Source organism: Hypanus sabinus, unplaced genomic scaffold, assembly GCF_030144855.1.
Source record: "Hypanus sabinus isolate sHypSab1 unplaced genomic scaffold, sHypSab1.hap1 scaffold_1840, whole genome shotgun sequence".
Classification (NCBI taxonomy): Eukaryota; Metazoa; Chordata; class Chondrichthyes; order Myliobatiformes; family Dasyatidae; genus Hypanus; species Hypanus sabinus.
Window position 1 is genome coordinate 25,027 of NW_026779929.1, and position 23,974 is coordinate 49,000.

A 23,974-nucleotide genomic window follows, 5' to 3' on the forward strand; every position below is an offset into this window, starting at 1 on the left:
GTCCCAGCTCATCCCTCCCCATCCCAACCACATTCCCACTGTGTCCCAGCTCATCCCTCCCCATCCCAACCACATTCCCACTGTGTCCCAGCTCATCCCTCCCCATCCCAACCACATTCCCACTGTGTCCCAACTCATCCCTCCCCATCTCAACCACATTCCCATTGTGTCCCAGCTCATCCCTCCCCATCCCAACCACATTCCCACTGTGTCCCAACTCATCCCTCCCCATCCCAACCACATTCCCACTGTGTCCCAACTCATCCCTCCCCATCCCAACCACATCCCCACTGTGTCCCAACTCATCCCTCCCCATCCCAACCACATCCCCACTGTGTCCCAACTCATCCCTCCCCATCCCAACCACATTCCCACTGTGTCCCAACTCATCCCTCCCCATCCCAACCACATTCCCACTGTGTCCCAACTCATCCCTCCCCATCCCAACCACATCCCCACTGTGTCCCAACTCATCCCTCCCCATCCCAACCACATTCCCACTGTGTCCCAACTCATCCCTCCCCATCCCAACCACATTCCCACTGTGTCCCAACTCATCCCTCCCCATCCCAACCACATTCCCACTGTGTCCCAGCTCATCCCCTTGCCCTACTGTGACCCAGCACATCCCACCCTGTCCCCACTGCGTTTTCCGCCTCTGCATCCTTCAATGTCCCTGAACTGGTTCCGAGGGTGGGGTATCTTCACTGAGGAGTGACACTGGGTGTACAGACAGCACACTCCCCCCACCCAGAGCAGAGTTATGGTCAGCCCAGACAGTGCCACATTGTTGGAGGGGCAGTACTGTGGGGGGGTGGTACCGAGGGGGGCACACGGGGAAGTGGAGGGGTTCCGGCTGCACCACCACCTGATGGGTCGGAAGTGCTTGTCGGACACAGGCCTCGGGATACCACCTGGGAGAGGGTCCCACACAACGTGAGCCGTCTCGCAGGGAGGCCCACCTTTGTCTGCCAACCGGACACACCTTGACGGTCCGTGTTACCATCTAGCGGTGGAGGAAGACCTCACTGGAAATCTCCTTTCGCAGGGGTGCTTCTCCATACACTGGGTGCTTCTCCATACACTGAGTGCTTCTCCGTACACTGAGTGCTTCTCCGTACACTGGGTGCTTCTCCGTACACTGGGTGCTTCTCCGTACACTGGGTGCTTCTCCGTACACTGGGTGCTTCTCCGTACACTGAGTGCTTCTCCGTACACTGGGTGCTTCTCCGTACACTGGGTGCTTCTCCATACACTGGGTGCTTCTCCGTACACTGAGTGCTTCTCCGTACACTGGGTGCTTCTCCGTACACTGGGTGCTTCTTCCGTACACTGGGTGCTTCTCCGTACACTGGGTGCTTCCGCCGTACACTGGGTGCTTCTCCGTACACTGGGTGCTTCTCCGTACACTGGGTGCTTCCGCCGTACACTGGGTGCTTCCCCGTACACTGGGTGCTTCTCCGTACACTGGGTGCTTCTCCGTACACTGGGTGCTTCCCCCGTACACTGGGTGCTTCTCCGTACACTGGGTGCTTCTCCGTACACTGGGTGCTTCCCCCATACACTGGGTGCTTCCTCCGTACACTGGGTGCTTCTCCGTACACCGGGTGCTTCCTCCGTACACCGGGTGCTTCCCCCGTACACTGGGCGCTTCTCCGTACACTGGGTGCTTCTCCGTACACTGGGTACTTCCCCCGTACACTGGGTGCTTCTCCGTACACTGGGTGCTTCTCCGTACACTGGGTGCTTCCCCCATACACTGGGTACTTCCCCCGTACACTGGGTGCTTCTCTGTACACTGGGTGCTTCCCCCGTACACTGGGTGCTTCCCCCGTACACTGGGTGCTTCTCCGTACACTGGGTGCTTCCCCCGTACATTGGGTGCTTCCCCCGTACACTGGGTGCTTCCCCCGTACATTGGGTGCTTCCCCCGTACACTGGGTGCTTCCTCCGTACACTGGGTGCTTCTCCGTACACTGGGTGCTTCCCCCGTACACTGGGTGCTTCCTCCGTACACTGGGTGCTTCCTCCGTACACTGGGTGCTTCTCCGTACACTGGGTGCTTCCCCCATACACTGGGTGCTTCCTCCGTACACTGGGTGCTTCTCCGTACACTGGGTGCTTCCCCCGTACACTGGGTGCTTCCCCCGTACACTGGGTGCTTCTCCATACACTGGGTGCTTCCCCCGTACACTGGGTGCTTCTCCGTACACTGGGTGCTTCCCCCGTACACTGGGTGCTTCTCCGTACACTGGGTGCTTCTCCGTACACTGGGTGCTTCCCCCGTACACTGGGTGCTTCTCCGTACACTGGGTGCTTCCCCCGTACACTGGGTGCTTCCCCCGTACACTGGGTGCTTCCTCCGTACACTGGGTGCTTCCCCCGTACACTGGGTGCTTCCTCCGTACACTGGGTGCTTCCCCCGTACACTGGGTGCTTCCCCCGTACACTGGGTGCTTCTCCGTACACTGGGTGCTTCCTCCGTACACTGGGTGCTTCTCCGTACACTGGGTGCTTCTCCATACACTGGGTGCTTCCCCGTACACTCGGTGCTTCCTCCGTACACTGGGTGCTTCCTCCGTACACTGGGTGCTTCTCCGTACACTGGGTGCTTCCCCCGTACACTGGGTGCTTCCCCCATACACTGGGTGCTTCCCCGTACACTGGGTGCTTCCCCGTACACTGGGTGCTTCCTCCGTACACTGGGTGCTTCCCCGTACACTGGGTGCTTCCCCCGTACACTGGGTGCTTCTCTGTACACTGGGTGCTTCCCCGTACACTGGGTGCTTCCCCCGTACACTGGGTGCTTCCCCTGTACACTGGGTGCTTCCTCTGTACACTGGGTGCTTCCTCCGTACACTGGGTGCTTCCTCCGTACATTGGGTGCTTCCCCCGTACATTGGGTGCTTCCCCCGTACACTGGGTAGAAGGTGTTACATCGGGCAGTACTATGTGTGAACTCACAGGAAAAGTTGATTTAATTCAAAATTAAAGCCTGAAGAATGGTGATGATGACAGAGGAAGGTGTAGGACAGAGGTGATGAAGTGCAGCAGTTTTCTTTTTGGAGGAAGGCTGTTTTGCCAAGTTGTGTTGAGTCTGTGCTCAGGCAGCAGCAGTGGCTGGTGGCTTGCCAAGGTTTGTGCCTGCGACTTTTACTGAGAGCTGGGGCGGATTTCTATCGCTGTTAACATCAGTAAGCCCTCATTCACCTGGTACTTGGCCCGGGATGACTGGGTGAGGTTTTGTGGCGAATCCTTGGACTATAACTCGGACAGTGGAACATGGACAGGGAGGTGTCAGTGCTGGAGTTCACCGCACAGACTTCCCTGGCTGTGCGGAGGAGACTACTGTGCTTTCCCTCTTCGTGGAAATGCTTTTCGAAAGACGGATAAATCTTATGACTGAATTAATTCAGCAGCAATTTGATTTCTGACTGTGTGGGGCTCTAACATGGCTGGACCTAGTTTGTACAGAGGAGCCATAGTTTCAGGTGAAAGAACTACTGAAGAGTCACCACCTTTCAGTGTGATATCTCTAAAAAACATGGTGTAATACGATCTCCCTTTACCCTTGATTCATGAGGGGACGTAAGCTCTCATGGTTGTGTATGTGGGTGGGCAAGAGGGCAGTATTTGGATCGGTAAGATGCACCGGAAGTCCCTTTACTACCTACAGTCCCTTAGAGACGTGTCCCTGGCCCCGAGTATGGGGATAAATGTGGAAGATGTCTTTGTACCGGTAGAGCCTGCGACTGGCCCCATACAGAGGGCGACCCTCTATAACATGCACCTTCACTTCCTGGAAGTAGACTTCCTCCCTCCCCTGCATTCTGAGGTGAGGTTGCCGGTCACCCGTATACTGTTCATGGCAGATGGAGGTCGTTTGGGGCCTCTATCATGAGGTATTCATAGAGTTGGAACGGCCGGGGCTGGAGGGAGCATTACCGGATCCGCTGGGCTATGCCCCAGCCACGATGCATGACGACAAAGAGTACTAGTATATTGGTAAGAATTGTCCTAAACGCCAGGATGCTGACTCCACCATGGTGGCACAACAGGGCCTCCCACATTGCATCTGCCTCCGTTGCTCTTCCCTCTATTGCTGCTCCTTACCCTGAGGCAGAGGGTGGCAGCACAGTTGGCAAGGAGGCTTGGGTTGAGGTAGAGGGCAAGGCGGCAAGAGGAAGGAGAAAAATCTGCAGGCCTGTCCGTTGTGGGAGGAGGAGCCAGGACCTTCCCCTGGAGGGCACAGATTTCTCTGTGGCTCAGCAAGGGCCTGGAGAAGCCAGGAGGGAGCAGCCAGTGATCCTCAAGTGACATCTTTCAGATAGCCAACCTCTCCCATTATTTCACTTTTTCTATGCCTTCTACTTGTTCTTTTTGGCTCAAGTGTGTTTCGGAAACTGTCGGTGACTGCGATGGAGTTTGACAGAATGATCTATTGCTCTGCTGCCTCACGGTGAGGACCAGAGACGAGGCGCGGGGCCATGATCGACTCCATTTTGAAGTGTTGAGGAAGACTGAAGCATCGAGGCAAATGCAGAGGAGGTCAGCAGCTGCTCTTCGTGACAGTTTGATTCCAACAGGAGAGTGTTTTTGAAATGCTAAGATTTCTGTGATTGTCGGTGTAGACTGTAGTTTGTGATTATCGGTGTAGACTGGCGGGTTCTAGTTCTGGGTGAGCAATATGTTCGTTTTTGAGATGGAGGGGTTAGGGATTTGGGGTCTGACTTTGTTGGCTGCTCCATGTGGGCGATCTGTTAGATTTTGCGTGGGGGAGGAGGAAAATCACCCAGAGAAAGTCCTGGTAGGCTTGCTCCTGGGCCTGGCCCTGCAGCCCCATGCTCCTGGTTTATGGGCACCTGGCAGGGGCAGGGTGTTGGTGGGGGGGAAATCACCCAGAGGATGTCCTGGTAGGCTTGCTCCTGGGCCTGGCCCTGCAGCCCCATGCTCCTGGTTTATGGGCACCTGGCAGGGGCAGGGTGTTGGTGGGGGGGAAATCGCCCAGAGGATGTCCTGGTAGGCTTGCTCCTGGGCCTGGCCCTGCAGCCCCATGCTCCTGGTTTATGGGCACCTGGCAGGGGCAGGGTGTTGGTGGGGGGGAAATCGCCCAGAGGATGTCCTGGTAGGCTTGCTCCTGGGCCTGGCCCTGCAGCCCCATGCTCCTGGTTTATGGGCACCTGGCAGGGGCAGGGTGTTGGTGGGGGGGAAATCGCCCAGAGGATGTCCTGGTAGGCTTGCTCCTGGGCCTGGCCCTGCAGCCCCATGCTCCTGGTTTATGGGCACCTGGCAGGGGCAGGGTGTTGGTGGGGGGAAATCGCCCAGAGGATGTCCTGGTAGGCTTGCTCCTGGTTTATGGGCACCTGGCAGGGGCAGGGTGTTGGTGGGGGGGAAATCGCCCAGAGGATGTCCTGGTAGGCTTGCTCCTGGGCCTGGCCCTGTTGGCCATTCATGGATCTGTCTAGGACTCTGTCCGATCCGACCGCCTGCCCTCTTCTGGGAATACATCATGCCAGGGTCTCAGAGAGGGAGTATGCAACCTTTATGGGTTCAGGGGGATTTCTGGGAATGGGGTCATTATAAATGCAAAGAACGATTTAACTTTGTTTTCAGTAACTGTACTATACCCCTGAGCTTTGTATGTCTTTTGTATTTGAATAAAGTTTTGTACATTTGTGAGGGGGCTCAGCCAGACACACCCACACACACACTCACCAATGATGGTGAAGTAATGGCAGTAGAAGGAGGAGGGGTCGGCCTGACAGTACAGCTCGCCACTCAGGTAGATAACGATGCGCAGAGCGAAAGACGCCAGGTACATACTCAGGATGACAATGTCCAAGAAATTCCACCAGTCCAGCAGATAACTACGCAGCCCCTCGATCCACACCTCCTTACACTCGTACCAGAAGTATCCTGTATAGAGGCAGCATCAGCTGATTATTCACCCCCTGACCTTTGAACATACTGACCCCCATGCCCACAATGTCCGACCTCTGCCTGGAATGTCCTCTGTGACTGGATCCCCACCCCATGCTGTGGGAGGAGATCCCAGTACCCTCCAGGTGAAGGAACGTGTCACTGTCCCTGTCCCGGATGGCTGTGCCCTCCCACACAATTGCCCTGTGGATAGGCGGCCCAGGGAAGTGGCGTGTTCCTGGAAACCCAGGTCCCCTGCCCCTGCCTCCAATGATCCTGCGATTACCCCTCTGCAGCCTCGCGCCAGGGCCTCCGAGGACTGGGAGGGTTAACGAGCTCAATCCCAACTTAAAAGTTTCAGATTTCTGCTCACGGAGGTTCGTGTAATGTCAGCAGTGCAGCTCCAATTCCCGTCAGGAGTTAGCGCGGTACGAGAGTAAACCGTCGGCATTTTACTCCTTCCCATAGGCGCTGCCTGGCCTACTGAGTTCCTCCCGCATTTTGTGTGTGTTGCTTCCATCTCCACAACTCATTGACTGTTTTTGTTAATGGACAAGTTTTCATAAATTCTTTTGTATTTCTTTATTTTCCTGTAAATGCCTACAAAATTCTGCCAAGCTTGGCTGTGAAAGGAGGACGATTGTACCCCATTCCCTAAAAACCCAGAGCTACAGAGGCTCCAAAGACCACGTCCCTGGGAGGGGAAGGGTCTCAAAGATGGGCTACACCCGGGAAAGTCTGGACCAGGACAGAGACGTGGTGAGCTGCTGTTGGCAGCCTGGGCCCCAGCTGGGCTGGTGTGCTCAAGGAAAAGAAGAACTACCTGCAGGGAAAGGAATACCAAGGTAACCCGTGGTGACGTACACCTACTTTACTCTGAACTTTGGCCTATGCTCTCCATAGTGGCGACAACTCCCCCCACACAGAGGCCAATGAATCCACTGACCCACACATCACTGGAACGTCGCACAGTGATGGGAAAAGCAGGCAAACACCACATCAGACACAACCAATCCCACCCAACGTTCCCTCTGAGGAAGTTAAACTCTGCACAAAAGGCTGTCACTCTCTACCTCGGATATTCCATGATCGCACACAATCGCATTTCCTTTCCCAGTTTCTGATGCGGACAACGTGGAGTTTGTGATGATTTGCCTGCAGATTTTAGAACTGGCTTATACTGTTTTTATTGAAGAAATTATTCAGTGCGCAAATGTTGTCGTCACTGAGCAAAAAATTGCACAGCACAGGATTTTTACACACACTGGTCATTACAAATGAAGGGGAACATTGCACTAGCTACGAGAAATATTCCCTCTTTGGCCGTGATTCCACTGTCAAAATCAGTTCCTCCCCCTCATTTACTGTGTTAGAGAGTGGAGGTACTGCCTCACAGCCCAGAGATCTGGGTTTGATCCTCACCTCTAGTGCTGTCTGTGTGGAGTTTGCAAGTTCTCCCTGTGACGGCGTGTTGGCCCCTGGGTGCTCCAGACTCCGCCCTCATCCCAGAAACGTGCAGGGTCGCTGGGTAAATTGTCTAATGTGTTGGAACCAATTACAGGGTTACAAGAAGACAAAGGAGAATGGGATGGGGACCGGTAGGAGCTGTGGGCTGAATGGGCTTGTTTCTTGCTGCTCTCGCTCAGCTTTCCTTATCCATAAGATATAGGAGCAGAATTAGGCCATTCAGCCCATCGAGTCTGTTCCACCATTTCATCACAGTTGATTTATTATCTCTCTCAACCCCATTCTCCAGCCTTCTCCCCATAAACTTGGACACCCTGACTGATGAAGAACCTACCAAAGTCCATTTTAAATATACCCAATGACTGGCCTCCACAGCCTTCTGTGGCAATGAATTCCACAGATTCACCACCCACTGGCTAAATAAATTCCTCTTCACCTCTGTTCTTAATGGACATTCCTCTATTCTGAGGCTGTGCCCTCTGGTCCTAGATTCACTCACTATAGGAAACATCCTTTCCACATCCACTCTATCTGTGTCCTCTGGTCCTAGACTCCCCCACTATAGGAAACATCCTTTCCACATCCACTCTATCTGTGTCCTCTGGTCCTAGACTCCCCCACTATAGGAAACATCCTCTCCACACCCACTCTGTCTGTGTCCTCTGGTCCTAGACTCCCCCACTATAGGAAACATCCTCTCCACATCCACTCTATCTGTGTCCTCTGGTCCTAGACTCCCCCACTATAGGAAACATCCTCTCCACACCCACTCTGTCTGTGTCCTCTGGTCCTAGACTCCCCCCACTATAGGAAACATCCTCTCCACATCCACTCTATCTGTGTCCTCTGGTCCTAGACTCCCCCACTATGGGAAACATCCTCTCCACATCCACTCTATCTGTGTCCTCTGGTCCTAGACTCCCCCACTATAGGAAACATCCTCTCCACATCCACTCTATCTGTGTCCTCTGGTCCTAGACTCCCCCACTATAGGAAACATCCTCTCCACATCCACTCTATCTGTGTCCTCTGGTCCTAGACTCCCCCACTATAGGAAACATCCTCTCCACATCCACTCTATCTGTGTCCTCTGGTCCTAGACTCCCCCACTATAGGAAACATCCTCTCCACATCCACTCTATCTGTGTCCTCTGGTCCTAGACTCCCCCACTATAGGAAACATCCTCTCCACATCCACTCTATCTAGGCCTTTCAATATTCAATAGGTTTCAGTGAGATCCCCCACATTCTTCCAAATTCCAGTGAGTACAGGCCCAGAGCCTTCAAACATTGCTCACACATTAACCCTTTCATTCCTGGAATCATTTTTGTAAACCCCTCTGGACCCTCTCCAATGACAGCAGATCCTTTCTTAAAGGGGATAGAGCTGCTAGCAATATTCCAAGTGTGACCAGATCAGTGCCTTATAAAGCCTCAGCTTGGCCTGATTTGATGTTTCCCCAATGTGAATGCATTCCCATCACTCTGACTAGTCTGAGAGCAGGTAGGTCAGACTAAGTTCAAATTCGAAATACACTAATTACCAAAGTACATATATGTCATGATAGACAACCCTGAGATTCATTTTCTTGCTTTTCTTTTTCTTTTGATGATTATTTTTATTTTTTTCATATAATTATTATAGACTTGATTGATAATGCACTATGTTTCTATGTTGGTATTTTAATAGGATATTTTTATCCTACTACTAATTCAATTTCAAGTCTTATGCATTTATAACCTATTTATTATTATATTATGTTTCTTTTATATATGAAATTCAATAAAAAGATTGAAAAAGAAAGAGATTCATTTTCTTGCAAGCATTCACAGACATACAATAGAATCAATGAAAGATTGTATATAAGCAACTGGTGTGCCAAAGAAGACAAACTGCAAACAGAAAAGTTGGTAGATGGCAGATAGACAGGCAGAGTCTGCAGGTTATGGAATTCAGGTAGAAGGCTGGGCCAGCTCGTACTAGGGGAGCTGAAGGCCCTCTTTCTCTGCTCTGCTGGACTGTGCTACGACTCCCGCCAGAACCGACCAACATCCGCAGGCACTTACCCACCACCCAGATCATGTGGAAGGAGTTGATGTAGATGGGCTCTTTCCTGGACGAGGACAATTCCCGGGACTGCTGGGCAAGGATGGACTCCACAAGCAAAAGGACCAAGAACCAGATGTACGACGAGGAGTGCAGGAGGAATTTGATGACCGGTGTGCGGACAAACTGCCCGAGCTGGGAAAAGATGGAGACGTCACTCGGGTCAGCTGGTCTCGGGCACGGGAGCCCCACCTCTCAATCTAGTTCTCCTGAAGAGGCAATGCCTCAAGAAAGTGGCATCCATAACCAAGCACCCCCTCGACCCAGGACACGTCCTCTTCTCATTGCTACCATCAAGGCGGTGCAGGACCCTGAAGATGTACTCTCAAGGTTTTAAAAATGGCTTCTTCCCCTCCACCATTAGATTTATGAACAGTCTGTGAACCCCCGAATAACTCCTCTCTATTCCTCTTTCGCACTAGTTATTTAGTAATTATACTAAGACCCTCTGACATAGGAGCAGAATTAGGCCATTTGGCCCATCAAGTCTGGTCCACCATTCCATCATGGCTGATCCAGTTTTCCTCTCAGCCCCAAACTCTGGCTTTCTCCTCATATCCCTTCATGCCCTGAGCAATCAAGAATCTGTCAACCTCTGCCTTAAATATACATAAAGACTTGGCCTCCACAGCCACCTGTGGCAACAAATTCCACAGATTCACCACTCTCTGGCTAAAGAAATTCCTCCCCTTCTCCGTTCTAAAAGGACACCCGTCTATTCTGAAACTTTGTTCTCTGGTCCTAGACACTCCCACCATAAGAAACATCCTCTCTACATCCACTCTATCAAGGCTTTCCACCATTTGTTAAGTTTCAATGAGTTCACCCCTCATTCTGAATTCCAGTGAATACAGGCCCAGAACCATCAGACACTCTTCATATGACAAGTCATTCAATCCTGGAATCATTTTCATGAACCTCCTTTGAACCCTCTCCAGTTTCAGCACATCCTTTCCACGATAAGGGACCCAAACCTGCTCATAATACTCCAAGTGAGACTTCACCAGTGCTTTATAAAGTCTCAACGTTACATCCTTGCTTTTATATTCTGGTCCTCTTGAAATGGATGCTAACATTGCATTTGCCTTCCTTATCACAGACTTGACCTGCAAATTAACCTTGAGGGAACCTTGCACAAGGACTCCCAAATCCCTTGTGCCTCAGATATTTTGAATTTTCTCTGCATTTATAAAATAGTCTACACTTTCATTTTTTCTACCAAAGTGCATGACCACACACTTCCTGTCACAGTATTCCATCTGCCACTTCTTTGCCCATTCTCCAATCTGTCTACGTCCTTCTGTAGCCTCCCCACTTCCTCACAACTACCTGCCCCTCCACCTTTCATTATCGTCAACAAACTTTGCAACAAAGCCATCAATTTCATCATCCGTCATTGACGAATAACGTAAAAAGAAACATAATATTTTTAAGTATTGCACCGTACTGCTGCCACAAAGCAGCACATTTCATGATGTCCTCAGTGATAATCATACTGATTCAGTGACATTGTCCAGCTTGTCCTCCTTCTCCCACCCCCACCATCTAATTCTGGCTCTCCCCCTCCCCAACTTCCTTTCCAGTCCTGATGAAGGGTCTCAGACTGAAACATCAACTGTTTATTCCCCTCCATAGGTGCTGCCTGACCTGTTGAGTTCCTCAAACATTTCGTGTCTGTTGCTTTGGAATTCCAGCACCTGCAGAAACACTTGTGTATGTGACATAGTCTACATAGACTTCAGCAAGGCCTTTGACAAGATGCTACATGGTCTAGGTTACATTGCATGAGATTCCAGCAGAGAGGGTGTATCAATCAATGTCTTGTTGATATGAAGCAGAGGGTGAGAGTGGAAGGTTGTTTTTCAGTCTAAAGGCCGTGACTAGTGGTGTTCCCCAGGGGTCAGTGCTGGGCCCATTGTTGTTTGCCTTTTATAGAAACAATTCTGTAATTCTGGTCACCTCATTATAAGGAGGATGTGGAAGCTTTAGAGAGGGTGCAGAGGAGATTTATCAGGATGCTGTCTGGATTAGAGAGGGTGCAGAGGAGATTTACCAGGATGCTGCCTGGATTAGAGAGGGTGCAGAGGAGATTTACCAGGATGCTGTCTGGATTAGAGAGGGTGCAGAGGAGATTCACCAGGATGCTGTCTGGATTAGAGAGGGTGCAGAGGAGATTTACCAGGATGCTGCCTGGATTAGAGAGGGTGCAGAGGAGATTCACCAGGATGCTGCCTGGATTAGAGAGGGTGCAGAGGAGATTCGCCAGGATGCTGTCTGGATTAGAGAGGGTGCAGAGGAGATTCACCAGGATGCTCCCTGGATTAGAGGGGGTGCAGAGGAGATTTACCAGGATGTTGCCTGGATTAGAGAGGGTGCAGAGGAGATTCACCAGGATGCTGTCTGGATTAGAGAGGGTGCAGAGGAGATTCACCAGGATGCTCCCTGGATTAGAGAGGGTGCAGAGGAGATTTACCAGGATGTTGCCTGGATTAGAGAGGGTGCAGAGGAGATTCACCAGGATGCTGTCTGGATTAGAGAGGGTGCAGAGGAGATTTACCAGGATGCTGCCTGGATTAGAGAGGGTGCAGAGGAGATTCACCAGGATGCTGCCTGGATTAGAGAGGGTGCAGAGGAGATTCGCCAGGATGCTGTCTGGATTAGAGAGGGTGCAGAGGAGATTCACCAGGATGCTCCCTGGATTAGAGGGGGTGCAGAGGAGATTTACCAGGATGTTGCCTGGATTAGAGAGGGTGCAGAGGAGATTCACCAGGATGCTGTCTGGATTAGAGAGGGTGCAGAGGAGATTCACCAGGATGCTCCCTGGATTAGAGAGGGTGCAGAGGAGATTTACCAGGATGTTGCCTGGATTAGAGAGGGTGCAGAGGAGATTCACCAGGATGCTCCCTGGATTAGAGGGAGTGCAGAGGAGATTTACCAGGATGTTGCCTGGATTAGAGAGGGTGCAGAGGAGATTTACCAGGATGCTGTCTGGATTAGAGAGGGTGCAGAGGAGATTCACAAGGATGCTGTCTGGATTAGAGAGGGTGCAGAGGAGATTCACCAGGATGCTCCCTGGATTAGAGGGGGTGCAGAGGAGATTTACCAGGATGTTGCCTGGATTAGAGAGGGTGCAGAGGAGATTCACCAGGATGCTGTCTGGATTAGAGAGGGTGCAGAGGAGATTCACCAGGATGCTCCCTGGATTAGAGAGGGTGCAGAGGAGATTTACCAGGATGTTGCCTGGATTAGAGAGGGTGCAGAGGAGATTCACCAGGATGCTCCCTGGATTAGAGGGGGTGCAGAGGAGATTTACCAGGATGTTGCCTGGATTAGAGAGGGTGCAGAGGAGATTTACCAGGATGCTGCCTGGATTAGAGAGGGTGCAGAGGAGATTCACCAGGATGCTGCCTGGATTAGAGAGGGTGCAGAGGAGATTTACCAGGATGCTGCCTGGATTAGAGAGGGTGCAGAGGAGATTCACCAGGATGCTGCCTGGATTAGAGGGGGTGCAAAGGAGATTTACCAGGATGTTGCCTGGATTAGAGAGGGTGCAGAGGAGATTCACCAGGATGCTGCCTGGATTAGAGAGGGTGCAGAGGAGATTCACCAGGATGCTCCCTGGATTAGAGAGGGTGCAGAGGAGATTCACCAGGATGCTGCCTGGATTAGAGAGGGTGCAGAGGAGATTCACCAGGATGCTCCCTGGATTAGAGGGGGTGCAGAGGAGATTCGCCAGGATGCTGTCTGGGTTAGAGAGGGTGCAGAGGAGATTCACCAGGATGCTCCCTGGATTAGAGGGGGTGCAGAGGAGATTTACCAGGATGTTGCCTGGATTAGAGAGGGTGCAGAGGAGATTCACCAGGATGCTGTCTGGATTAGAGAGGGTGCAGAGGAGATTCACCAGGATGCTCCCTGGATTAGAGAGGGTGCAGAGGAGATTTACCAGGATGTTGCCTGGATTAGAGAGGGTGCAGAGGAGATTCACCAGGATGCTCCCTGGATTAGAGGGGGTGCAGAGGAGATTTACCAGGATGTTGCCTGGATTAGAGGGGGTGCAGAGGAGATTCACCAGGATGCTGCCTGGATTAGAGAGGGTGCAGGGGAGATTCACCAGGATGCTGCCTGGACTAGAGAGGGTGCAGAGGAGATTTACCAGGATGCTGCCTGGATTAGAGAGGGTGCAGAGGAGATTTACCAGGATGCTGCCTGGATTAGAGAGGGTGCAGAGGAGATTCACCAGGATGCTGCCTGGATTAGAGAGGGTGCAGAGGAGATTCGCCAGGATGCTGTCTGGATTAGAGAGGGTGCAGAGGAGATTCACCAGGATGCTCCCTGGATTAGAGGGGGTGCAGAGGAGATTTACCAGGATGTTGCCTGGATTAGAGAGGGTGCAGAGGAGATTCACCAGGATGCTGTCTGGATTAGAGAGGGTGCAGAGGAGATTCACCAGAATGCTCCCTGGATTAGAGAGGGTGCAGAGGAGATTTACCAGGATGTTGCCTGGATTAGAGGGGGTGCAGAGGAGATTTACCAGGATGTTGCCTGGATTAGAGAGGGTGCAGAGGAGATTCACCAGGATGCTGTCTGGATTAGAGAGGGTGCAGAGGAGATTCACCAGGATGCTCCCTGGATTAGAGAGGGTGCAGAGGAGATTTACCAGGATGTTGCCTGGATTAGAGAGGGTGCAGAGGAGATTCACCAGGATGCTCCCTGGATTAGAGGGGGTGCAGAGGAGATTTACCAGGATGTTGCCTGGATTAGAGAGGGTGCAGAGGAGATTTACCAGGATGCTGCCTGGATTAGAGAGGGTGCAGAGGAGATTCACCAGGATGCTGCCTGGATTAGAGAGGGTGCAGAGGAGATTTACCAGGATGCTGCCTGGATTAGAGAGGGTGCAGAGGAGATTCACCAGGATGCTGCCTGGATTAGAGGGGGTGCAAAGGAGATTTACCAGGATGTTGCCTGGATTAGAGAGGGTGCAGAGGAGATTCACCAGGATGCTGCCTGGATTAGAGAGGGTGCAGAGGAGATTCACCAGGATGCTCCCTGGATTAGAGAGGGTGCAGAGGAGATTCACCAGGATGCTGCCTGGATTAGAGAGGGTGCAGAGGAGATTCACCAGGATGCTCCCTGGATTAGAGGGGGTGCAGAGGAGATTCGCCAGGATGCTGTCTGGGTTAGAGAGGGTGCAGAGGAGATTCACCAGGATGCTCCCTGGATTAGAGGGGGTGCAGAGGAGATTTACCAGGATGTTGCCTGGATTAGAGAGGGTGCAGAGGAGATTCACCAGGATGCTGTCTGGATTAGAGAGGGTGCAGAGGAGATTCACCAGGATGCTCCCTGGATTAGAGAGGGTGCAGAGGAGATTTACCAGGATGTTGCCTGGATTAGAGAGGGTGCAGAGGAGATTCACCAGGATGCTCCCTGGATTAGAGGGGGTGCAGAGGAGATTTACCAGGATGTTGCCTGGATTAGAGAGGGTGCAGAGGAGATTCACCAGGATGCTGTCTGGATTAGAGAGGGTGCAGAGGAGATTCACCAGGATGCTGCCTGGATTAGAGAGGGTGCAGAGGAGATTCACCAGGATGCTCCCTGGATTAGAGAGGGTGCAGAGGAGATTTACCAGGATGTTGCCTGGATTAGAGAGGGTGCAGAGGAGATTCACCAGGATGCTCCCTGGATTAGAGGGGGTGCAGAGGAGATTTACCAGGATGTTGCCTGGATTAGAGAGGGTGCAGAGGAGATTTACCAGGATGCTGTCTGGATTAGAGAGGGTGCAGAGGAGATTCACCAGGATGCTGTCTGGATTAGAGAGGGTGCAGAGGAGATTCACCAGGATGCTGTCTGGATTAGAGAGGGTGCAGAGGAGATTCACCAGGATGTTGCCTGGATTAGAGAGGGTGCAGAGGAGATTCACCAGGATGCTGTCTGGATTAGAGAGGGTGCAGAGGAGATTCACCAGGATGCTCCCTGGATTAGAGAGGGTGCAGAGGAGATTTACCAGGATGTTGCCTGGATTAGAGAGGGTGCAGAGGAGATTCACCAGGATGCTCCCTGGATTAGAGGGGGTGCAGAGGAGATTTACCAGGATGCTGCCTGGATTAGAGAGGGTGCAGAGGAGATTCACCAGGATGCTGCCTGGATTAGAGAGGGTGCAGAGGAGATTTACCAGGATGCTGCCTGGATTAGAGAGGGTGCAGAGGAGATTCACCAGGATGCTGCCTGGATTAGAGGGGGTGCAAAGGAGATTTACCAGGATGTTGCCTGGATTAGAGAGGGTGCAGAGGAGATTCACCAGGATGCTGCCTGGATTAGAGAGGGTGCAGAGGAGATTCACCAGGATGCTCCCTGGATTAGAGGGGGTGCAGAGGAGATTCGCCAGGATGCTGTCTGGATTAGAGAGGGTGCAGAGGAGATTCACCAGGATGCTCCCTGGATTAGAGGGGGTGCAGAGGAGATTTACCAGGATGTTGCCTGGATTAGAGAGGGTGCAGAGGAGATTCACCAGAATGCTGTCTGGATTAGAGAGGGTGCAGAGGAGATTCACCAGGATGCTCCCTGGATTAGAGAGGGTGCAGAGGAGATTTACCAGGATGTTGCCTGGATTAGAGAGGGTGCAGAGGAGATTCACCAGGATGCTCCCTGGATTAGAGGGTGTGCAGAGGAGATTTACCAGGATGTTGCCTGGATTAGAGAGGGTGCAGAGGAGATTTACCAGGATGCTGTCTGGATTAGAGAGGGTGCAGAGGAGATTCACCAGGATGCTGTCTGGATTAGAGAGGGTGCAGAGGAGATTCACCAGGATGCTCCCTGGATTAGAGGGGGTGCAGAGGAGATTTACCAGGATGTTGCCTGGATTAGAGAGGGTGCAGAGGAGATTCACCAGGATGCTGTCTGGATTAGAGAGTGTGCAGAGGAGATTCACCAGGATGCTCCCTGGATTAGAGAGGGTGCAGAGGAGATTTACCAGGATGTTGCCTGGATTAGAGAGGGTGCAGAGGAGATTCACCAGGATGCTCCCTGGATTAGACGGGGTGCAGAGGAGATTTACCAGGATGTTGCCTGGATTAGAGAGGGTGCAGAGGAGATTTACCAGGATGCTGCCTGGATTAGAGAGGGTGCAGAGGAGATTTACCAGGATGCTGCCTGGATTAGAGAGGGTGCAGAGGAGATTCACCAGGATGCTGCCTGGATTAGAGGGGGTGCAAAGGAGATTTACCAGGATGTTGCCTGGATTAGAGAGGGTGCAGAGGAGATTCACCAGGATGCTCCCTGGATTAGAGAGGGTGCAGAGGAGATTCACCAGGATGCTGCCTGGATTAGAGGGGGTGCAGAGGAGATTTACCAGGATGTTGCCTGGATTAGAGGGGGTGCAGAGGAGATTCACCAGGATGCTGCCTGGATTAGAGAGGGTGCAGGGGAGATTCACCAGGATGCTGCCTGGACTAGAGAGGGTGCAGAGGAGATTCACCAGGATGCTGCCTGGATTAGAGGGTGTGCAGAGGAGATTTACCAGGATGCTGTCTGGATTAGAGGGGGTGCAGAGGAGATTTACCAGGATGCTGCCTGGATTAGAGAGGGTGCAGAGGAGATTCACCAGGATGCTGCCTGGATTAGAGAGGGTGCAGAGGAGATTCACCAGGATGCTGCCTGGATTAGAGGGGGTGCAGAGGAGATTTACCAGGATGTTGCCTGGATTAGAGAGGGTGCAGAGGAGATTCACCAGGATGCTGCCTGGATTAGAGAGGGTGCAGAGGAGATTCACCAGGATGTTGCCTGGATTAGAGAGGGTGCAGAGGAGATTCACCAGGATGCTGCCTGGATTAGAGAGGGTGCAGAGGAGATTTACCAGGATGCTGCCTGGATTAGAGAGGGTGCAGAGGAGATTTACCAGGATGCTGCCTGGATTAGAGAGGGTGCAGAGGAGATTTATCAGGATGCTGTCTGGATTAGAGAGGGTGCAGAGGAGATTTACCAGGATGCTGCCTGGATTAGAGAGCGTGCAGAGGAGATTCACCAGGATGCTGTCTGGATTAGAGAGGGTGCAGAGGAGATTCACCAGGATGTTGCCTGGATTAGAGAGGGTGCAGAGGAGATTTACCAGGATGCTGCCTGGATTAGAGAGGGTGCAGAGGAGATTCACCAGGATGCTCCCTGGATTAGAGGGGGTGCAGAGGAGATTTACCAGGATGTTGCCTGGATTAGAGAGGGTGCAGAGGAGATTCACCAGGATGCTGTCTGGATTAGAGAGGGTGCAGAGGAGATTCACCAGGATGCTCCCTGGATTAGAGAGGGTGCAGAGGAGATTTACCAGGATGTTGCCTGGATTAGAGAGGGTGCAGAGGAGATTCACCAGGATGCTCCCTGGATTAGACGGGGTGCAGAGGAGATTTACCAGGATGTTGCCTGGATTAGAGAGGGTGCAGAGGAGATTTACCAGGATGCTGCCTGGATTAGAGAGGGTGCAGAGGAGATTTACCAGGATGCTGCCTGGATTAGAGAGGGTGCAGAGGAGATTCACCAGGATGCTGCCTGGATTAGAGGGGGTGCAAAGGAGATTTACCAGGATGTTGCCTGGATTAGAGAGGGTGCAGAGGAGATTCACCAGGATGCTGCCTGGATTAGAGAGGGTGCAGAGGAGATTCACCAGGATGCTGCCTGGATTAGAGGGGGTGCAGAGGAGATTTACCAGGATGTTGCCTGGATTAGAGGGGGTGCAGAGGAGATTCACCAGGATGCTGCCTGGATTAGAGAGGGTGCAGGGGAGATTCACCAGGATGCTGCCTGGACTAGAGAGGGTGCAGAGGAGATTCACCAGGATGCTGCCTGGATTAGAGGGTGTGCAGAGGAGATTTACCAGGATGCTGTCTGGATTAGAGGGGGTGCAGAGGAGATTTACCAGGATGCTGCCTGGATTAGAGAGGGTGCAGAGGAGATTCACCAGGATGCTGCCTGGATTAGAGAGGGTGCAGAGGAGATTCACCAGGATGCTGCCTGGATTAGAGGGGGTGCAGAGGAGATTTACCAGGATGTTGCCTGGATTAGAGAGGGTGCAGAGGAGATTCACCAGGATGCTGCCTGGATTAGAGAGGGTGCAGAGGAGATTCACCAGGATGTTGCCTGGATTAGAGAGGGTGCAGAGGAGATTCACCAGGATGCTGCCTGGATTAGAGAGGGTGCAGAGGAGATTTACCAGGATGCTGCCTGGATTAGAGAGGGTGCAGAGGAGATTTACCAGGATGCTGCCTGGATTAGAGAGGGTGCAGAGGAGATTTATCAGGATGCTGTCTGGATTAGAGAGGGTGCAGAGGAGATTTACCAGGATGCTGCCTGGATTAGAGAGCGTGCAGAGGAGATTCACCAGGATGCTGTCTGGATTAGAGAGGGTGCAGAGGATATTCACCAGGATGTTGCCTGGATTAGAGAGGGTGCAGAGGAGATTTACCAGGATGCTGCCTGGATTAGAGAGGGTGCAGAGGAGATTTACCAGGATGCTGCCTGGATTAGAGAGGGTGCAGAGGAGATTTACCACGATGCTGCCTGGATTAGAGAGGGTGCAGAGGAGATTCACCAGGATGCTGCCTGGATTAGAGAGGGTGCAGAGGAGATTCACCAGGATGCTGCCTGGATTAGGGTGCAGAGGAGATTTACCAGGATGCTGCCTGGATTAGAGAGGGTGCAGAGGAGATTTACCAGGATGCTGCCTGGATTAGAGAGGGTGCAGAGGAGATTCACCAGGATGCTGCCTGGTATCGAGAGCGTGTCTTATGAGGACAGGTTGAGTGAGCTAGAACTTTCCTTTTTGGAGCAATGGAAGAGGGGAGGCAACTTAATTGAGATGTAAAGATTAGATAAAGGCTGGATTAGATCGAAGGCAGCAGAAACCTTTCTCCTAGAGTGGAAATCCTACCACGAAGGGTCAAAATTTTAAGGTGATTGGAGGAGGAAAGTATGGGGGGAGGGGGAGATGTCAGAAATAGTTTTTTTTTAAACACAAAGTCGGAACTTGATGCCAAGGGTACCTACCGGGCAAATACATTAGGAACATTTAAGAGACGTGGATGATAGAGAAATGGAGGGCTATGTGGAAGGGAAGGGTCAGCACAACATTGTGGGCTGAAGGGCCTTTACCCTGCTTTAGTGTTCAATGTTCTGTGTTTGAAGTCAGAGGTGTTGCATTTTGGGATATCAAACTAAAGCAGGATATGTTCGAACCCTGAGGAGCGTTGTGGGGCACTCGTGCACAGTTCTCTGAACGTGGCATCATAGCCAGTCAGGACACTGAGTGCAGTGGTTGGGATATTACACTGCCTTGTACAAGGTGTTGGTGAGGCTGCAGTTAGAGTATCAACTTCAGTTTCCATCATCTTGTTGTAGGAAAGATGACGTTAAACTGGAGAGAGTGCAGAGCTGCCTGGATCCGAGGGCCTGATTGATAGGGAGAGGGTGGGCTGGTTAGGGTTTTATTCATTGGAGTGTAGGAGAATGAAGGGTGATCATACAGAGCTCAGCAAATGAAATCAAAGTGCAGAAGGGCTGTTGTTGGGAGTAGGACTGTCAGGCTTTGGATCTGGGTAAGATGCTGTTAAGGTTCCCTTTTTTTGACTACCTAGCATAGCAAATGACCTTTGTGTGTTCTTTGTGCCGGATGTTGGAGAACTGGGAGACCCAGAGTCTCCTGAGGAACTACATCTGCGTGAAGTGCATCCGGCTGCAGCTCCTTGAAGACCGTGTTAGGGATCTGGAGCAGCAACTGGATGACCTTCGGCCTGTAGGGGAGAGTGAGGAGATAATTGATCAGAGTTACAGGGAAGTAGTCACCCTGAAGTTGCAGGAGGAGAGCAGCTGGGTAGCTGTCAGGAGAAATGGGGATATAAATAGGCAGTTGGAGCAGAGCACCCCGTGGCCATTCCCCTCAATAATAAGTATACTGTTTTGGTTACTGTTGTGGGGGTTGACCCCCCAGGGGAATGCCACAGAGACCAGGTTACTGGCACTGAGCACGGGTCCATGGTGCAGAAGGGAAAGAGGGAGAAGAGGGGAGCAGTAGTGATAGGGGGCTCGATAGTGAGGGGAACAGACAGGAGATTCTGTGGATGTGAACGGGACACGCGGAGGGTATGTTACCTCCCAGCTGCCAGGGTCAGGGATGTCTTGGATTGCATCCACAACATTTTGGAGAGGGAGGGAGAGCAGCCAGGTGTCTTGGTACATATTGGTACCAATGACATAGGAAGGAAAAGCAAAGAGGTCCTGAAAAGAGAATTTAGAGAGCTGGCAGAAAGCCGAGAAGCAGGACCTCCTGGGTAGTAATCTCTGGATCGCTGCCTGTGCCACGCGCCAGTGAGGGTAGAAACAGGGTGATTTGGCTGATAAATGTGTGGCTGAGAAGCTGGTGCAGGGGGCAGGGCTTCAGATTCTTATATCATTGGGATCTCTTGAGGGAGGTAAAATCTGCTCAAAAGTGACGGGTTGCACCTGAACTTGAGGGGGCCAATATTTCTGCAGGCAGGTTTGTTAGAGCTGCTGGGGAGGGTTTAAGCTAACTTGATAGGGGAGTGGGAACCAGAGTGAAGGGACTCAGCATAGGACAGATGGTAAAAAAGCAAAGAGGAATAGACAGAGTGGACAGCCAGTGACTCTTCCCCAGGGCACCACTGCTCAGTACAAGAGGACATGGCTTTAAGGTAAGGGGAGGGAAGTTCAAGGGGGATATTAGAGGAAGGTTTCTCACTCAGAGAGTGGTTGGTGCGTGGAATGCACTGCCTGGGTCAGTGGTGAAGCAGATACACTAGTGAAGTTTAAGAGAATACTAGACAGGTATATGGAGGAATTTAAGGTGGGGAGGATATATGGGAGGGCAGGGTTTAAAGGTCAGCACAGCATTGTGGGCCGAAGGGCCTGTACTGTGGTGTATTGTTCTATGTTCAAGGATAGTGTGCAGCCAATCTGTCAGGAAGGGCAGTTAGGTGATGGGACAAAATGGCAGCCAGCAAGGTGAGTATCAGTACATTAGGGGTGCAGATTGAAAAAGGGTAGCAATACAGTACACAAAGTGTTATATCTCAATGCATGGAGTATAGGAAATAAGGTAGATGATCCTGTTGCACTATTACAGATTATCAGGTATGATGTTGTGACCATCACTGAATTCTGGCTGAAGGATGGTTGTAGTTGGGTGCTGAATGTCCAAGGTTACACGTGGTATCGGAGGGATAGGAAGGTAGGCAGAGGGGGTGGGGTGGCTCTACTGGTAAAGAATGGCATCAAATCAGTAGAAAGATGTGACATAGGATCAGAAGATGGTGAATCCAACAAAGAGCATAAAGAAGCAGCAAGTTTTTTGACAGCAGTTATTGATTGAAGTACCGTGCAGATGCAACAGGAGCTTTCTCACGCAGGACTTTCGACGGGAACCCAGTCTCTATAAAAGAGAGGTACCGCCTAGCGGAGTGGTCTGAGGCAAAGTAGGAAGGCCTTGGCTCAATAGGGCTTCAGTGAGAACAGGCAGAGGCAAAGTAAGCAGCCAAGTTCATTCCTTATTTCTGATGTAAATCTTGAGAGAATAGGGGTTATGTCAACAACCCAGTGTTCTGTTCCAAATGTCAGATGTGGGATTTCCCAAGACTCCCCGATGGCCACATCTGCACCAGGGGCATGGAGACCTGCAGGGAGGTAGTCAACCCAAGGTAGATATGTCAGATAGTGGAGAGCACCCCTGTGGCCAACCCCATCAACAGTTAGTACTCCATTTTGAGTGCTGCTGGGGGGGGGGGGGGGATCTACCTGGGGGAAACAACAGTGGCCGTGCCTCTGGCACTGAGTCTGGCTCGGTGGCTCAGAAGGGTAGGGAAAGGAAGAGGATGGCAGCAGTAACAGGGGACTCTATAGTCAGGGGGACGGATAGGTGATTCTGTGGACGCAGAAAGGAAACACAGATGGTAGTTTGCCTCTCAGGTGCCAGGATTCGTGATGCTTCTGAACGCATCCACAATAACCTGAAAAGGGAGGGTGAGCAGCCCAAAGTTGTGGCATCAATGACATAGGAAGAAAATCATAGATCACAGAAATCCATTACAGGCTCTTCGGCCCACAATGTTGTGCTGACCTTGTAACCTACTCTAAAAGCTGCCTAGAATTTCCCTACCACACAGCACTCTATTTTCCTAAGCTCCATGTATCTATCTAAAAGGCTCTTAAAATACCCTAATGTAAATGTGTGCAGGATAGTTTTTTTCAGCAATACATAGAGGTACCAACTAGAGAAGGGGCAGTGTTGGAGCTCCTGTTCGGGAATGAGATAGCTCAGGTGACAGAGGGATGTGTTGGGGAGCACTTCGGGTCCAGTGATCACAATACCAATAGTTTCAGTATAATTATGGAGAAGGATAGGACTGGACCCAGGGTTGAGATTTTTGTTTGGAGAAAGGCTAACTTTGAGGAGATGCAAGGAGAAAGATGAGGAGTAAGGCCACCATCCTGCCCCACACCTTCTATACGACTGTGCCATAGACCTCCAACCAGGCACTAGTCCTCTCTGGAGCCGGCTCCTTTCCCTCTCTTGTTCTGAAACGGTGGCCATGGAGGAATACATCAAGGAGGCATTGAGCATGGGGTTTATCCGTCCGTCAACCTCGCCGACAGGAGTGGGCTTCTTTCCTGTGAGTGAGGAAGATGGCCAGCTCCGTCCCTGCATCGGTTATCGGCCCCTGAACATCACTGTGAAGGACCACTCCCCTCCTCCCTTGCTGCTGTCTGCATTTGAACACCTCCAGGGAGCAACCATATTTTCCAAAACTGATCTGCGCAATGCTTACAGTCTGATTCGCGTAAGAGACAGGGATGAGTGGAAAACGGCTTTCAACACCTCTAATGGCCGCTATGAATATCTGGTGATGCCTTTTGGTCTGGCCAATGACAGGACTTGGTTAACGATGTGCTCAGGGACATGTTGAACCAGTTTGTGTTTGTGTATCTAGACAACATCAGCAGCAGCACAGCCACAGAGTACTCAGACGCCTTCTTGAAAATGACCTGTACGCCAAGCCTGAAAAATGTGACTTCCATAAAGACCAGGTGTTGTTTTGGGGGTATATACTTACCCCATCCAGTGTTCAGATGGACCCTAGTAAAGTTCAGGCAGTTGCAGAGGCCCGAACCGTCTACAGTCAAACAGGTACGGTGCTTCACGGGGTTTGCAAACTTTTATCGCCGTTTCATCTGGAATTTCAGCTCTATTGTGGCTCCAATTAATGCTCCGACCACTGGACGGATGCTGCCGACCGAGCATTTTCCGAGCTAAAGCGACGTTTCACCACAACCCCGCTGCTGCCACACCCAGACCCATCCCAGCCATTCACTGTCGAGGTGGACGCATCCGATGTAGGCATTGGAGCTGTCTGCTCTCAGCGCTCGTCTGCAGATAGCCGGCTGCACTCTTGTGCCTTTCTTTCCCGTCGCTTAACTGCGGCCGAGAGGAAT

At 51.7% G+C, this 23,974-nt stretch overlaps 1 protein-coding gene across 1 annotated transcript in view; it reads right to left on the reverse strand.

The window, feature by feature from the left end:
- LOC132387418 (short transient receptor potential channel 2-like) overlaps positions 1-23,974 on the reverse strand; it is a gene marked incomplete at both ends in the record, with an annotated part of 60,166 nt that overhangs the window by 25,023 nt on the left and 11,169 nt on the right. The window contains 2 exon segments of the mRNA XM_059959782.1: positions 5,716-5,916; positions 9,454-9,628. Coding sequence (XP_059815765.1) covers positions 5,716-5,916; positions 9,454-9,628 — 376 coding nt within the window.